The sequence below is a fragment of the Mandrillus leucophaeus genome, unplaced genomic scaffold (assembly GCF_000951045.1).
Source record: "Mandrillus leucophaeus isolate KB7577 unplaced genomic scaffold, Mleu.le_1.0 Scaffold221, whole genome shotgun sequence".
Taxonomy (NCBI): domain Eukaryota; kingdom Metazoa; phylum Chordata; class Mammalia; order Primates; family Cercopithecidae; genus Mandrillus; species Mandrillus leucophaeus.
In genome coordinates this window covers 2,810,411-2,825,892 of record NW_012102266.1, presented here as the reverse complement: position 1 = coordinate 2,825,892, position 15,482 = coordinate 2,810,411, and the positions used below count along the sequence as shown (strand labels likewise).

The window sequence follows — 15,482 nt, the reverse complement described above, 5'->3', positions numbered from 1 at the left end:
TCTTCATCTTTACAAGCTAATATCTTAAATTGTCTTACACATTCTCGTTCAGTTGTCACTTTCTCTTCTTTATTTCAGTTGTCTCTGAAATAAATTGAGTTTTCTCGAGATGTGTCCTAGCCTTCTTAATTTTCATTTGCATGAGAATTGACCATTTAATCTGATATTGTCTGTTTAACTCTGCTGTCCTTATAAGAATTATCAATGGCTACTTTTGTTCAGACTTTTTATATTGTGTTTTGAACACATGTTCATCACATTGTTCGTGGTTAGCTTTTATGAAATGGTTCAGATAAAAGCAAAAAACAGAAACCTTTTCCCTGAGTAATCCAGCTTTTAGTTTTCTATTACATATAATCAGTTCATGATTTTGAGTTATCTGTATAGTGTTCTCAACCATTCAGTTTTGCTTCTTTAATGGTAATTATTTTGTTGAATAAGCTGTGGTGTAATGTATACAATGTATACATTTGCAGCTTTTTATTTTAAGTAACTGGTCATTTTGGTGCATGTATATTTAAAAGGAATCAGAAGAAAGAGAAAAACGTATTTATTATTGATATGATTGTCTACCTGAAAATTTCAAGAGCGAGTTAACTGCAAAACTGCTGGAGCTGATAAAAACTTTGTATGTAATAAGATGGCCTCTTGCCAGATCAACATTAAAAAATACAGTTTTCTTAAATTATTTAATAGTAACAATCAATAAGAAAATGTAATGTAAAAATAATCCACTTCACAATAGCAACCAACGTCATAATGCACATGGAATAATTTGGAAGGTGTACCCCAGACTGTTGATACTGAGGAAATACAATTGTACTTTGTCGTTTTTTACTCTATATTTTTGTATTGTTTGAATGTTTACAGTGAGTATATATGTGTTTGCCTATATGCATGTATTGTGTAATCATAAATTAGTATATTTAATATTTAGTAATTTGAAATGGTTTCTAACCTCTGCCATTGTTGTTTAGGGTGCCCAGGAACGGATAGATAGCTTGCGTCGAACTGGGGTGATCCATGAAAAACAGACAGCTGTGTCAGTAGAAAACTTCATTGCAGAATTGCTGCCTGACAAGTAAGAAGGTTATTATGTTTCTCTTGGAAGCAAAATATAATTGGGTCTGGGAGTTGACACTGAATACTTAGCAAAAAGTGTCTCCTGTTTTATGACCAGAGAGAAAAGTATATTTTGATGCTGGCTTATATCACTTAACTAGCTGTGTGTCTTGCATGACTTAGCTGGCATTTCTATCCTTGTGTCTCTTTTTTTAATTCTAAAATGGAGATGGTCATGCCTGCTTTCTGATATCATGCTAATAGTTACTTATTAAAATGGCACTAAGTATAACATGATAGAGTTTGTGTGGATATAACTGACGATGAGTAGCAAACACAATTATTCACATAGTTATTCAAAGTCATGGAATGTATGGGCAAGAAGGCCTGATGGCATTCACTAGGTTTGAGTTTCTAGTGAGCACTGTCTCTCCTGTACTCATAATAGTTTAGAAAAACCTCCAGACAGCATAATTCATCATCGTTTTTGAGGGCTATGCATTTTTATTAGGTGGCTTTTTATGGGAAAAATTTTTAATTTGCTTAATTGATTTATGTTAAAATAACTTCCCTTTGTTGAAATTTACCTTCTTTGGTAATTGCATTGTGGTTTTGTTGTTTTTATTTTTTATTTGTTTGTTCAGTGTTGAATAACAATGGGCATAGCATTTTGTGGCTTGTAATACGCAAAATATATCCTCCAACTTTGAGGCATATTATAGGCCAGTGGGAGAGAAGATATATGTAGTACACAGATGAGCAGTTTTAAGTAATTATAGAAAGAGAAACATAATTTTTTGCTGACAGGAAATATGTAAAATTTCAGTGGAGGTAACCATGGAGATAGTGTCAGGTGAAATTCATGAATAATTAGGGCTTGAACCGGATTTTGAAGAAGAGGCGAAACTTGGCCAAATGGAGCTCTGAATTCTAGGTTGATAAGTTTCAACTTTCTATGTAAGCACTGAGAAACCATCCAGTGATTATTGTGTCACCTTTTCTGTTAACCTATTGTTGTTCATTTAATAATTAACATTAGAAATTACAATATGCCTTTTTGATGTATTATAATAAAAATTTTAACTTGTGATAATACTAGTACTACTATTAATACTATTCACTCCCTTTTCACCTTTTGCAGTGTCATTGTTAAGTATTTTAATTCTGCATATATTTTAAGCTCTTAAAACATAACTGGTAGTGTTCTTTGCAGTCAGTATTTGTTTATTCTCTGAATTCTTTCCTGTGTTTCTGTTTTTCTGTCTGGGGTCATTTTTCTTCTAAAGGAAGCCTAAAGTACTTAAACCTTTGATAATACATTACAGTTCAGAGCTGCTCACTACCAGTTCTCTCAGCTTTTGTTTACCTGAAAGTGCTTTAATTCACCTTTATTTTTGCTGGATGTAGAAGTCCAGGTCGGCAGTTTATTTTCTTTCAGCACTTTAAAAATGTCATGATACTGTTTTCTGGCTTCCATCATTTCTGTTAAAAAGTCTTCTCTCCATCTTCTTGTGTATTATCTCTGTGAAGATAATACGTTGTTTTCTCTGGCTGCTTTTAGGGTTTTCTCTGTTGTTTTGTTTTTTGCAGTTTTAGCGTGGTATGATTATATGTATTAGCTTGCTTACTTGCTCTCATAATTATTTTTTGTGGATTCGCTGAGCTTCTTGATTCTGTGGATTAGTATCTTCAGTTTTGGAAATTCTTTACAATTATGTCTTCAAAACTTGCTTCTGGCCCATTCCTCCCTCTTCTCTTTGTAGGACCTTAATTACATGCCCATTCACCTTTGACAGTGTCTCACATTGTCAGATTTTTTTTCCCACTCTCTTTTTTCTCTCTGTTCTTGAGTTTTGACATTTTCTATTCACCTGTCTTCAGGTTCACTAATCTTGCCTTCTGCTGTTTCCAGAGTGTTGTTAAACTCTTACATAGAGTTCTTACCTTTTAAAACATAGATTCAATTTATCTCTTGAATGCCTATATCTTCTAATCTAGTTGGACTATCTTTACCTCTCTTTTCTTGAATATGTGAACCATAGTTACTTTTAAATCCTTGTTTACTAATTCCAATATCAGAGTCACTTGTGGGTCTGTTTTAGTCTCCTTTTTCCTTTTGGTTTGAATATATGGTGCTGTCTCTCTGAATGCATAGTAATCTTTGAAAACCCTTGTTTAGAAAACAAAACAAAACTCTAGAGTCTTTAGGTGATCTTGAGAAGTTTCATCCTCTCTTCTATAATAATAAACACAATTGTAGGGGTGTGAGGAAGGGAGGGTAATGTAGTGTACTTCAGTCACAGTCTGAGCTGAGTCAAGGCTAGGTCGTTGTTCTTAGATATATTCACTGGCATCATAGAAAAAACTCTCCTCATACCTTCAGTAACACTTTTTAGGATGTCCACACCTGAAAGCTTGGTTAGTATGTTATTCATCATAGACATTACGGTGTGCAAATTATGCAAAATAAAGCAAAATAAAATTTAGCTAAGCTTGACTTTATGGAGGCTTCACAAATACATTCTCTTCATTGAGAAAGTTGTTGTTGTAAAATACAAAATATCTATTAGTCTACCAAATAAAATAAATGTCATTATTTAATGTTTTTAATTTTAAACAGTTTCAGGATACGAACACTATACACACTATAAAGTGCCATCTTAGTATTCAGTAAAGTTACTTATGTTACTCTATAGTTTACTTGGTTGTTTTTTTGAATGTGTAAATGCAAGTCTACTAATCCATTTTATATTTCATTGCATTTTATTAGATTTACATTAAAAAATAGACATGAAACATTTTCCTGCTTCATATCCTTTTATTGTTTAAATTCATGTTTTGAGGGTATCTGGTGGTTTCATGATTTGGGTTAGCTAAAATTTGGCTGGTACTACAATTGTTTTCACTTAAGTCATTTTAAAAATTTATCATTTTGTATAATATGTAAGTCTTTTTAAATGAAGAGAAGTGTCCTGAATTTCATGAGGCTGTTTTCAAAGACTGACTCATTGTGAACAATTCAGAAATTGTGATTAGAAGGATTTATTAGTAATGAAGAGAGTATTTGTTAGTATTTCCTCTGAGTGAACTTATTTTTTAATTTGTTATTAACTTAGTTGGGTATATATTCATGACAGAGTTGGTATTATAAAATTTCCCATATTTTAGCAAGTGACAATTGAAAAATATTACTCATTATAAGCAGTTTGCATATACAATGTATGTAAATTTACCTGTTGCATATTTGAGTACCCTTACTTTGATTATTCTCCCTTCCCATGGAAAGGAAGCTTTCTATGATAAGTGTTTTTAAATTATTTTTTCTTTGTGGTTATTGTCTATATTTTTTCCTCTTAGAATTAATACAGAGTAATTTTTTTCTGTTGTTTTTATGAGTTGTCCTTTTGCAAGTTGGTAAGAAAAAGATTTCCTTTTTGAAATCTGTTCTAGCTGAATAATAGTACTTGTTTTCTCTTTTTGTCTATTCACGATAAGTTTTATTTGGCATGTAAACCGTCTGAACTCGTATTTCTGTTGCAGATGGTTTGACATTGGTTGTTTGGTGGTTGAAGATCCTGTCCATGGCATTCATCTAGAAACATTTACACAAGCCACACCAGTGCCTTTGGAATTTGTACAGCAGGTTGGTTTTCTCCTTTGCTTTTTCATGATGCTCCAGAGAAACTTGCAATATTGTTTTCGAAATAAAAATTCGTGTTCATTTTTTTGTTAGAAATACGTTCTTGATTTTGTTTCAGTCATTTTTCTTTAGTATTTTTCTTTGCTTTTTAATTTCCTGGTTCTTCCATGTTGTTTTGGTACCTTCCTCCTTTTGTTTTCCAGGTGTCTTTGAAAGGCAATACATTATATGGTTAATCATTATTTCTCTCATTTTTTTCTTTGTTTTTACTCTATGTTCAGGAAAAGATTTACCTTTTCTAGTTGTTTTATGTCCACCTTTCGTTTGCTTTCCCTTTTATGTCACATTTCATTTCCACTGTTATCTCCATTTCCTTTTCCTTGATTTGATTGTCCTCCTGTTCATCTTTAGTGTCTTTAGTGAGGTCGACATTGGAAACCTTATAGGCACGTGTCTTTAGGTTTTTGGCTGAAAAATGGACCTAATAGTGTACCTATCCACACGGTTTCCAGGAGAATGTAAGTATAAATGATAATCCTTATTCCTCTTTTTTTTGGTATGTTTTCTCTAATCCTTTCGTGAACAAAATGGAATATAAATATATACTTGCATTGGAATCTCTGTGATCTTAAGTGGTATTCTATTAACTTTTTTCTGTCATTAATTTCATAAAATTTTTGTTACAGTTGTACTTTGTACATTGTTAAATATCATTTCAAAACTGCCTTTCAAACTTATTTGGGACATGAAGGCATTTGAAAATCTAAGAAAACTATTGGGCTGTCTCCCAAGAAAAATGCATGTGTGTGTACTTTCATGGAAATTTGGCATATGTGTTCCTATAATCCCTAAAAGTAACCTCTGGTCTACTTAGACATTTACAGTTTAGAAAGGGGGCTAAGAATTGATGCTTAGAATTTGAAATTTTACTGAAACCTTTATTCCATATTTTCATTGCAGAAGTTCAAGAAAACCTTTTTATAGATATTAACATTAAACTCATTTCACTATGAAGGTGATTAAAGAACTGTAAGTGAATACTATGTATACTGTTATGCCAGTAAATTAGAAAAATTAGGTGAAAGAGTGGATTTTCTAGGAAAATAGAAATTTTGCCGTAGTTAAGAGTATTAGGTTGAACCAGATGACATTGTTGCCTTCGAGGGTCAGAAATAGTTAATGTTATTGTCAGTTTCATAGGATTCCACTTAATTGAAGCATTAAAATGGAAGAACTTTATGTAACTTAAAAAAAAAAAATCACTGAGTACCGATGGTGTTATAAGTGAGTTCTATAAAATGTTCAGAGATGATTCTCTTGCTGTATGAGGTATCAAAAATAGAGTTAGAGAGTTTTCCAGTTAATTCGGTGAGACTAGCCTCTTTTAACTTCAAATGAAATTATAGTCCGAAGAACTAAATGTCAAAGCCATTGGTAAAATTAATAAATAAAATTCAGAAATGTATAAGAACATTGTATCCTGACCATGAAAGATTTGTCCCAAGAACAACAGAATGGTTCAACAATAGTAAATTTATGTAATTCAATACGTGAACATCTGCATTGAAAGGAGAAAAAAGATTTTGATAAAGTTGAAGGTATTTGCTAGAAATAATCATACTAATAGCTCTTACCTAACTAGTATTAGACGGGTATGTGTGTACTGCAAAATCAAAGCAAACTTCAGATCTAATAAATAAAACACTGGAAACATTATAATTATGAGGATGCTCCCATCACTGCCACTGTTAACATTGCTATAGACCTGGGGTCAGCAAACAGCAGCTCACAGCCAAATCTGGCCTGCCATCTGTTTTTGTAAGTAAATTTATTGGAACACGCCCATGCCAGTTTGCTTACTTATTGTTTGTAGCTGCTTTTGTACTATAGCAGCAGAACTGAGTAGTTACAACAGAGAATGTCTGGCCCACAAAGCCTAAAATATTTACCATCTGGCTCTTTTCAGAAAAAGTTTGCTGACTCCTGTGTTAGATGTCTGACCATTGCAAAGGACAATTTTTATCTTGTTTTTAGGAATATATACTGGAAAGAAGTAGACATGAAAGAATGAAGTGGACTTGTGTGTACCAGTACCAAAAGATAGCTATTACATATTGCTGAGTAAAAGTCAAAAACAGCACATCTAGTATGATCCCATTTACTAGCAGGGGGGTGTATGTGTGTGCTTTAAAATTTTAGTAAGAATAGGGAAAAAGGCCTCAAAAGATACACAGCAAACTGTTAATAGTGGTTAATTCTGAATAATGGTATTTAGGGTGTTATTTGCTTTTTACTTTGCTTTTTATTCTGTTTGTTTTATTTTGTGTCATTTGGTTTTAAAATTTAGAAGATACAAAACTGTGTGCATTGAAATGTCTTCTTTTTATCCTCAGCTATTGAACTCTCCTCCCTGTTTCTTTTTATTCATTCTAAAATGTTTTACACTTTTTTGTTGGAATTTTTTAATTTAAGGGAATAGAAATCAGCCCTTCAGGTAATTAGAATTATCAATATATTTTAGTAAAAATCTGGAAATAAATTTCATACAATTTGTACTTGGTTAAACTTAAGTATAAATGATTCTGCACCCCCGTAGAAAACCCCAGCTGTTCTGGATTTTTGCCAATAATATCAAATACCTTGTTTCTAAAAAATGTGGTCCTTGGCCTAACATCACAAGCATCACCTAGGAATTTGTTAAAATGCAAATTCTCGGGTCCTAACACAGGACTAGTGAATCAGGAGCTGCATTTTAACAAGATATTCAGGGGATTCATATGCATGCCATAGTTTGAGAAGCACAGTTTTACTGGTGTCTCTGAGGACCTTAGTAGTATATCTGCTGTTTATCTTCTTTGAAATATAGTGAAATACTGATACTGTGGTATACACGTTGGAAAAGAGTACTTAGAGCAGGGGTTCCCAAGTGCTGGACTGTTTGCATAAGATTTACTTGGAAACTATTTCATGTATGTAATACTGTACTGTTTCTCTTGGAACCAGCTGTAGAGTTTCCAATTCCGTTATCTTGGTGTCTCAGTTATCTGTCTTAGTGGGATGTGAGAAACTGGATATTGTTTAAAAAAAAAAAAAAAAAAAAAAAAAAAAAAAAAAAAAAAAAAAAGAAACAAGAAACAAGAGCTCCTCAGGTGATTGTAATACATGGCACATTTGGTAGTCGTATAACTGTATAGATCTGTTCTAGATGTGGCTGTACTCCTCTGGACTATACCTAACACCCTAAAACAGAAAAACCACATCATTCTTGGATATCAAACAATGAGTTTATTCTTCTTTCATTCCTTTGTAGATGAATAAATGATATGATTAGGAGCAAATACAAGTTGAGTCAATTAGGAATGTTGCATCAGTGGTTGATGTTGTCCTGGACTGGATATTATTTGATACATATTAATAAGTGAATTATATTTCCAAAGATAATTTCCATAATTGAGCAACTCTTTTCTGAATGGATTTAAGCCTTAATTTGCAGTTTTCCTCTTTCAGGTTGAAATTTTATTACTATAAAAGATAACTTTAGCACTGATTTTAGTACCAATCTTACTATTAACCTGAAGTGACACTTAATTTAGAATAAGAACTTAGACCTTCCGACTATTAGCCCCATTAATGGGGATATTTTTTAAAAAGTAGATGTGTGTAATATTATATTGATTGTGTTCTAGCATTGTAACTTGATATAATTGGCAGCCTAGCTGTATTTCTCAGAGTTTGTCATAATCTGTATTTAAAATAACATGAAATACTTTGAAATGTCACTTATAGCTAGTTCCAATGATATTTTTAAACGTATTGTAAGTAATATCAATTTCATCTTTCCATAGGCTCAAAGTCTAACTCCCCAGGACTACAATCTGAGGTGGTCAGGCCTTTTGGTGACAGTGGGTGAAGTCCTGGAAAAGAGTTTACTGAATGTCAGCCGGACTGATTGGCACATGGCATTTACTGGGATGTCTCGTCGGCAGATGATCTACAGTGCAGCCAGAGCAATAGCAGGCATGTATAAACAGCGCCTGCCACCCAGGACAGTGTGAGAGGAGACTTACTTAGGAGACTGAGATTTTCCCCCCACTTTTAGCTTGATGTTAAAGAAGCGATTGTACCTTCCTAAATTGAATAGCCTAAATGAGTCCAGTAGTTTTTATCGTTTTCCTGTAGGCTGCAATTTTTCTTTTTCTAGAAAGGCATTGTGTCATTCCAGTAGACAAAAAGAAACAAATCCTTTTTATAGTCATATCATTTCACCTATCGTAGTTCTCAAAAAAGAAAATATACAAATATATTTACAGCACAATTTAACATACCAAATTTATAAGTTGGAAATTCATGTGCAAAGACATTTAATGCCATGTACTTGATTATTTTGTTCTTTAAAGAAGACATTATTAAAGAACATGTTGGTTGAATGTTTATAAAAGCATGATTTCTTTTGGCTTCATCTCTTTTCCTGTCAGTCTTTGATGCCTTTTGTATGTGCACACGATCTCAGGGCTGGTGCTGAACAGCCTGCTCAACAGTCACTATAAGACACCTACTTGTAGGGAGATGTTCCACATTTCCGTGCATGTTTTCAGTAATATGGGCCAAAATAATGGAATTGATCATTTTCTTTTTTGGCCATCATGTACACATATAATCTGGAAAATCATACCTTTTTCAATTTTAAACATAACTTTTGGCATTCCCAGATTTATACTATGAACATTGGGGTAATACATTTTATTTTTTCATTGCTATATGACAGCTAAAGGGCAAATGATTCAAGTATATTTTAAATCAGAAGTATTCAAGTTATTTTTGTATAATGCTGTTCAGTATTTCCAAGAATAAACTCTGACAACAGCCATTGTTTCTGCTTCCACTCATACTCTCTAAACATTTTAATAGAGAAATTTTGGAGACGGGGTTACTTTATTGCTTATGGGATAGTATGTCTCTTACTTTAATTAAGGTTACTTACTTGGTTTGCCTTAAGCATTACTTTTTTAACTTTGTGCCATTTGGCCTTTACTTTTTATGGATGTTTTCAAAGAAACTTATTTTATATTCAGTCTAGTTTATTTGGTCTATTGTGTTTCTATTTAGTGGAAGCCTTTTCCCCTCAAATAATATATTTTATCATTTTTGGACTTATATAAATCATAATTAATTTTTTTTCTTAATACTGTTGAACTTTGTATATACAAGTTCAAATAACTTTTTCGAAGATAGTTTCTTATATAAATGTAACTTAATTTTTTTACTCTTCTATACAGTTCTTTAGATGTAAAAGAATTAGCACGGTCTCTGGCAGTTTTATAAAAGCTGTTGAAGCTCTTGTCCTGCACTGTTTTTAGGTATCAGGTTTGCTTTGTATTAATGCCACTTCAAGTCATTATTTGGTTTCTGCTGTTTTTTTACCTGAGGATAAGAAGAATGAATATTAAATTTGAATATTAAATCTATGTTACTTTCCAAGCACTGTATAATGACTGTTCAGTGAATATCGGACTTCTGTGTCATTAAAAGTCATGAGAGACAGCAGAGAGAGGTTACAGGTTGCCTTGGTGCACTTTTGTCCAGGAGTAACAGGGACAGAATAGTTTCTTTTCCTTCCTTCAAGTACATTTCTCTACCATTTGCTTCTATACTTTATTTTAAAAGCTATCCTTTTCTAGTAGTATTTTATCATGGCAATGACATGATGACAAAACAGTCTTTCATTACAAACTGAAGGGAAGCATGTCCTTACTTAAAATAGTTCTGCTGCTTTCCCTCCTATCATAAGGAAATTTTACAGATTCTAAAAATATCTTAGTTTTTCTTTGATTTTTATTTTACCAAGTCACAAATGTCTTTTTGATGTTTTGAGAATTGTTCTCATAGAATCACAAACATTGACATTTCATTAGATGATTATTTTCCTAGAATCCCCAAAGAGCAGTGGCAGAGTTATTCCATGGCTTGGTTGAAGCTAGATAATTTTCCTGCCCGTGGTGGCTTGGTAGGCCTTCTGCTCGGAACAGTGTGAGTGGGTGAGGAAGATGAGAGACGGGCAGATGGAAGAGAGAAATACATGAACCTCTCTGGTTCTGTTTGTGGCCCAGAGTTTTTGAAAAGCAGCAGAGCATGACTGACTTCACATGCTCAGCTTTCTCAGCCTTTTGTTTATTTTGTTGTCCTTAGATTTCCCTGTTGTAAAAGGGGCAAGAAAAGTAACTCATTATCTCTAACACACCATGGCAGCTTAGCCAGATAGTCTTGGTGGTGGTGTTTAGGCATAAGATATGCTGATCATCAATCTGAGGCCAGTTTCCTTCACTTGTCATCCAGCCCAAGTGTTCTGTTCTCTTCCTGCCCGTTTCCTTGTAACTCCTGCTCTAGCCTTGGCGGAGCGGGAGTGCTATTTGCTTTTGTTCTCCCTCTGTCTTAGGAAAAGCCATCTTTAATGTAGTTCTTCACCACTGTTGGGGTTGTTTTGTGATTTTTTTTTTCTTCCGAAGAGCTCTTGTATTTCATATTTTGTATATAAAATTTTGTATTTTAATCCAAATTATTGCATTTTATAAGCTTGTACACATATATTTAATTAGTGTGAAAGGAAACAGAATGCAGGAAAAGTAATTTAATATCAACCTTAGTTGACAAGGTGCTCAGATTATTCAATTCGGGATCTTCCTTTTGTTAGGTTTTTGAGACAACCCTAGACCTAAACTGTGTCACAGACTGCTGAATGTTTAGGCAGTGCTAGTAGTTTCCTTGTCCGATTCTGTTGTTATTACTTTCCTGTTCTTTGTTCCTCTTTTTTCTGAAGATTAATGAAGTTGAAAATTGAGGTGGATAAATACAGACAAAAAGATAGTGTGATAGTATAAGTAAAAATGCAGATGAAAGTGTGTTGTATACATCCATTCAAAATTATGCAAGTTAGTAATTACTCAGGGTTAACTAAATTACTTTAATATGCTGTTGAATCTACTCTGTTCCTTGGCTAGAAAAAATTATAAATAGGACTTTGTAATTTGTGAAGCCAAATTGATAATATTCTATGTTCTAAAAGTTGTTGAGCTATACATAAATTATTAAGAAATATGGATTTTTATTCCTTGGATATGGTGTTCATTTTATGATATTACACAGGATGATGTATTGGGTGAAATCAGTTTTGTAAGTATGTAAATATGTCATAAATAAATAATGCTTTGACTTATTTCCCAAGTTGTATAGTGATTTTTTTAAATGCTAGTTTATATTGAAAGGACACGTATTTGTTTTTTATCTAAATTTGTTACTGGCTGCCAAGAATTCTTATACAACAGCCACTTAACCACCTTATTTCTAGTGGAACTGTAATATTCACATATACCAGAGTTGTTAACTTCAGGGTCCAAGAACTCAAAATATTTAGAGGAGAGGACACATTGGAGATAAAGGTAATAGGCAAGAAGTTAAGGCCTATGGTCATGAGGACACTTCTTATTGGGTTTTCGAGTAGTTTTATTTCTTAGAGTAGTTTCAGTGCACAGCAGAATTAATTAAAAGGAGGGAAAGTACAGAGATTTCCCATATATCCCTTTCCCCTGCATATGCATAGCTTCTTCCCCCATTATCAACACACCCCACCAGAGTGATCCATAATCAATGAACAATAAACAATCGATGAACCTGCATTGACCTGTCATCTCCTATAATCCATTGTTTACCTTAGGCTTCACTCTTAGTGTTGTACATTCTTGTGGGTTTACTCAAGTGTATAATGACATGTATCCATCATTATAATATTGTAGGAGATTTTCACTGTCCTAAAATGTTTTTCTGTCCCCCAACCCCTGGCAACCACTAATCTTTTAACTGTCTCTATAGTGTTGCCTTTTCCAGAATGTTATATAGTCGAATAATACAGTATGTAACCTTTTCAGATTGGCTTCTTACATTTAGTAATACATATTTAAGATTCTTCCACGTCTTGTCATGGCTTGGTTATTTATTTCTTTTTAGTGCTGGATAATATTCTATCGTCCAGATGTTCCACAGATTACTTACCTGTTTGCCTACTGAAGGACATCTTGGTTGTGTCAAGTTTCGACAATTTTGAGTAAAGCTGCTACAAACGTCTGTGTGCAGGTTTTTGTATGGACTATTTTTAGCTCATTTGGTTAGTAAATACCAAGGAGTGCCATTGCTGGATGTATGATAAGAGAATGCTTAGTTTTGTAAGAAGCCACCAAACTGTCTTGTATAATGGCTGTACTGTTTCCCCGCCCCACCCCCCCAGTTTATTTTGTACTATATTTGGTATTTTGAGTTTATGATCTCAGGACAAGAGATTTTTGTCTTGATTTGGCCAAATTTGGGGCAGGGGAGCAGGAGATACCAGAAAACAACAGAATACTGATTGGGGGAAGGGGCTGCTGGGTGGGGTTTCTTGGTTGGTTGTCGGAAGACAATAATATTGTTTTAAATAGACCGGAAGAATACCAGTTCAGGACCTGGGAAAGACCCTGTTTCTTTATATTTAATTTCAGAATTAACTGGAGGAAAAAAAGTATGTTGGCAATAGAAACAAAATTGGCAAAATGATATCAAGGAAGTTTAAAAATTTACAGAGGAAAGAAATCTTATAAATTATACTAAAGTAAGCTTATTTTAAGAAAAATCTCACATTTTCTTAAGAATAGTGGTAACACTCGTTTTTAATAATTTTTTTTTTAAATTTTCTTTAAAAAAAGCTGTAAGGAGTGAGGAACAAACATGTAAGTTTCTATTAGGCACTGGAGTAGAAACTTAAACCAACATTATGTTATTGAGCCCGTAGATATTTTTACTCCTGTTTTTATAGATAAGGTAAGTGAAACTTAGATTAAACTAGTTGCCCAATATCACAAAACAGATGAATCACAGAGAATTTAAACAGTATGTGACTTGCCGAACCAGTCTCTCCCCACCATCCTGATTACTTCGGGAAGTTATGGGTATATAATTAATCCTATATTTGTTGATTGTAAGTGAATTCAAATAATGGCATGAGGACTTTTCCTTAGTTTATTTTTAATCTTACACTATTATGTTTAGTGAAAACTATTTCTACTCCATATTTTTCTTTTGAGTTTGACAGGGCTGTTTTGGGCTTTCCTGCTGGTATGAAACTATGTTCTTGACATTTGGATATCCTCCCCAATTTGAGAAACCATTAACTAGGTTTGAGTATCATTTTTAGGATAAAAGCCACAGATGTTCTCTAGTGACATCAGGAAGGTATTTGAAGAAAATTTCTTGTTAAACTAGTCTTCAAGCAAGGTACTGAACACGTCTTTTAAAATATTTAAAAATTACTTTTGTTATTGACATGTACATGTAGGAAACTACATAAATCACAAATGAATTATCACAACATGGATACACTCAGGTAACAACTGCTCCAATAAAAAAAAAAAATACACCAGCATCCCAGAGCACCGTTAGACCTCCTGAAATCACAGTCCCCGCCTTCCCTGCTGAGATAACCAATACCTTGAATTCTAACAGAGATAGTCTTGCTGGTGGTTGAATTCAATATAAATGGAATCCTCAGATACATTCTTTTACCTCTGACTTCTTTTCTTCAGCATTACGTTTGCATAAATCATTTGTGTTGTATATAGTGGTATTTGCTTATTTGTCTTGCATAGTGTTATGCAAGTTATAGTGTTCTGTTGTCTGAATATACCACAATGTATTTATCTTTTGTTGCTGAACAATTGGGTTGTTTCCAGTTTTTTTGGTTGTAATGAATACAGCCCTGGTTATCCTGTACAATTCTTTTGATCCACATATGTGACATTTGTGTTGGAAATATAGATAAGATGAATTGCTGGGGTATAAAGTATGCATATGTCAATTTTAGTAGCATGGCCAAAATATTTTCTAACTATGCCTAAATTTACCCTCCCATCATTACTATGATGTTATTTCTACTTACTGTATATCCTTGTAAACACTGTATCCTTGTCAAAAGACTTGAAGTCTCTTAAAATTAATTATATTGTGGTTTTAATTTGCTTTTCGCTGACATTAGGGAGAAAGTTGAGCAACTTTTCATGCATTTACCATTTGTATGTCCTTCGTGAGGCATCAGGTTTCCTGCCCATTTTTCCCTTGAGTTTTCTCTATTTCTTAACTGATTTTTAGAAGTTCTTTGTATACTCTAGGTACTATGAGTTGCTGATATCTCCACTTTTTATTTCTGTAGTGGTAACGTTCAGCGAGCAAAAGTTTAAAATCATAACATACAGGTGGTATCGCTCTCTTTTTTTATGGTTAGTGCAATTTGTCCTGTTTTAAAAACACCTTTTCTTACCCCAAGTTCTTAAAGACATTCCATGTCAACTTATAAAAATTTTTATTATGTTTTAGTTTTCACAGGTGAGATGGGAAGTCTCCTGGAATTATTTTGTATGCCTGTGCGTGGTGTGAAATAAGGGTTCAGTTAAAAGTGTTCCCCTCCGAAGTGGATATCCTGTTGTCTTGACATCATTTATTGAAAGGACCATCCTTGGATTTATTGGGCACATTAACTGAGTTGACAATCTTCTACCATGTGTGTTCCCTCCTCACCCTTCTCTAAACAATTCTAAATGTATTTAAAAGTCTCAGTATACATTATTGGTTTTGTTTAGAGTCAACATTGATTTATATTTCCCTACATTTTACGCTTCCCATTGCTCTCTATTCTTGTATTTCTCAGCTTCCTCTTGTGATTACTTTCCCTTTACCCTGAAGAAAACCTCTTTATAACATCCTT

General features: G+C 33.4%; 1 protein-coding gene across 2 annotated transcripts in view; it reads left to right on the top strand.

Moving 5' to 3' along the window:
- The window catches only part of PRRC1 (proline-rich coiled-coil 1), a 32,613-nt gene extending 20,696 nt beyond the window's left edge, over positions 1-11,917 (top strand). Inside the window, exons 7-10 of one of the 2 annotated variants that reach the window (XM_011981196.1) lie at positions 978-1,081; positions 4,603-4,705; positions 8,548-8,719; positions 10,615-11,917. In XM_011981196.1, the coding sequence (XP_011836586.1) occupies positions 978-1,081; positions 4,603-4,705; positions 8,548-8,719; positions 10,615-10,733 (498 nt within the window). In that variant the 3' untranslated portion in view covers positions 10,734-11,917. Of the gene's footprint in view, positions 1-977; positions 1,082-4,602; positions 4,706-8,547 lie in introns of both variants that reach the window. The other variant, XM_011981197.1, reaches the window with a different exon arrangement.
- Positions 11,918-15,482: the final 3,565 nt, after the last annotated feature.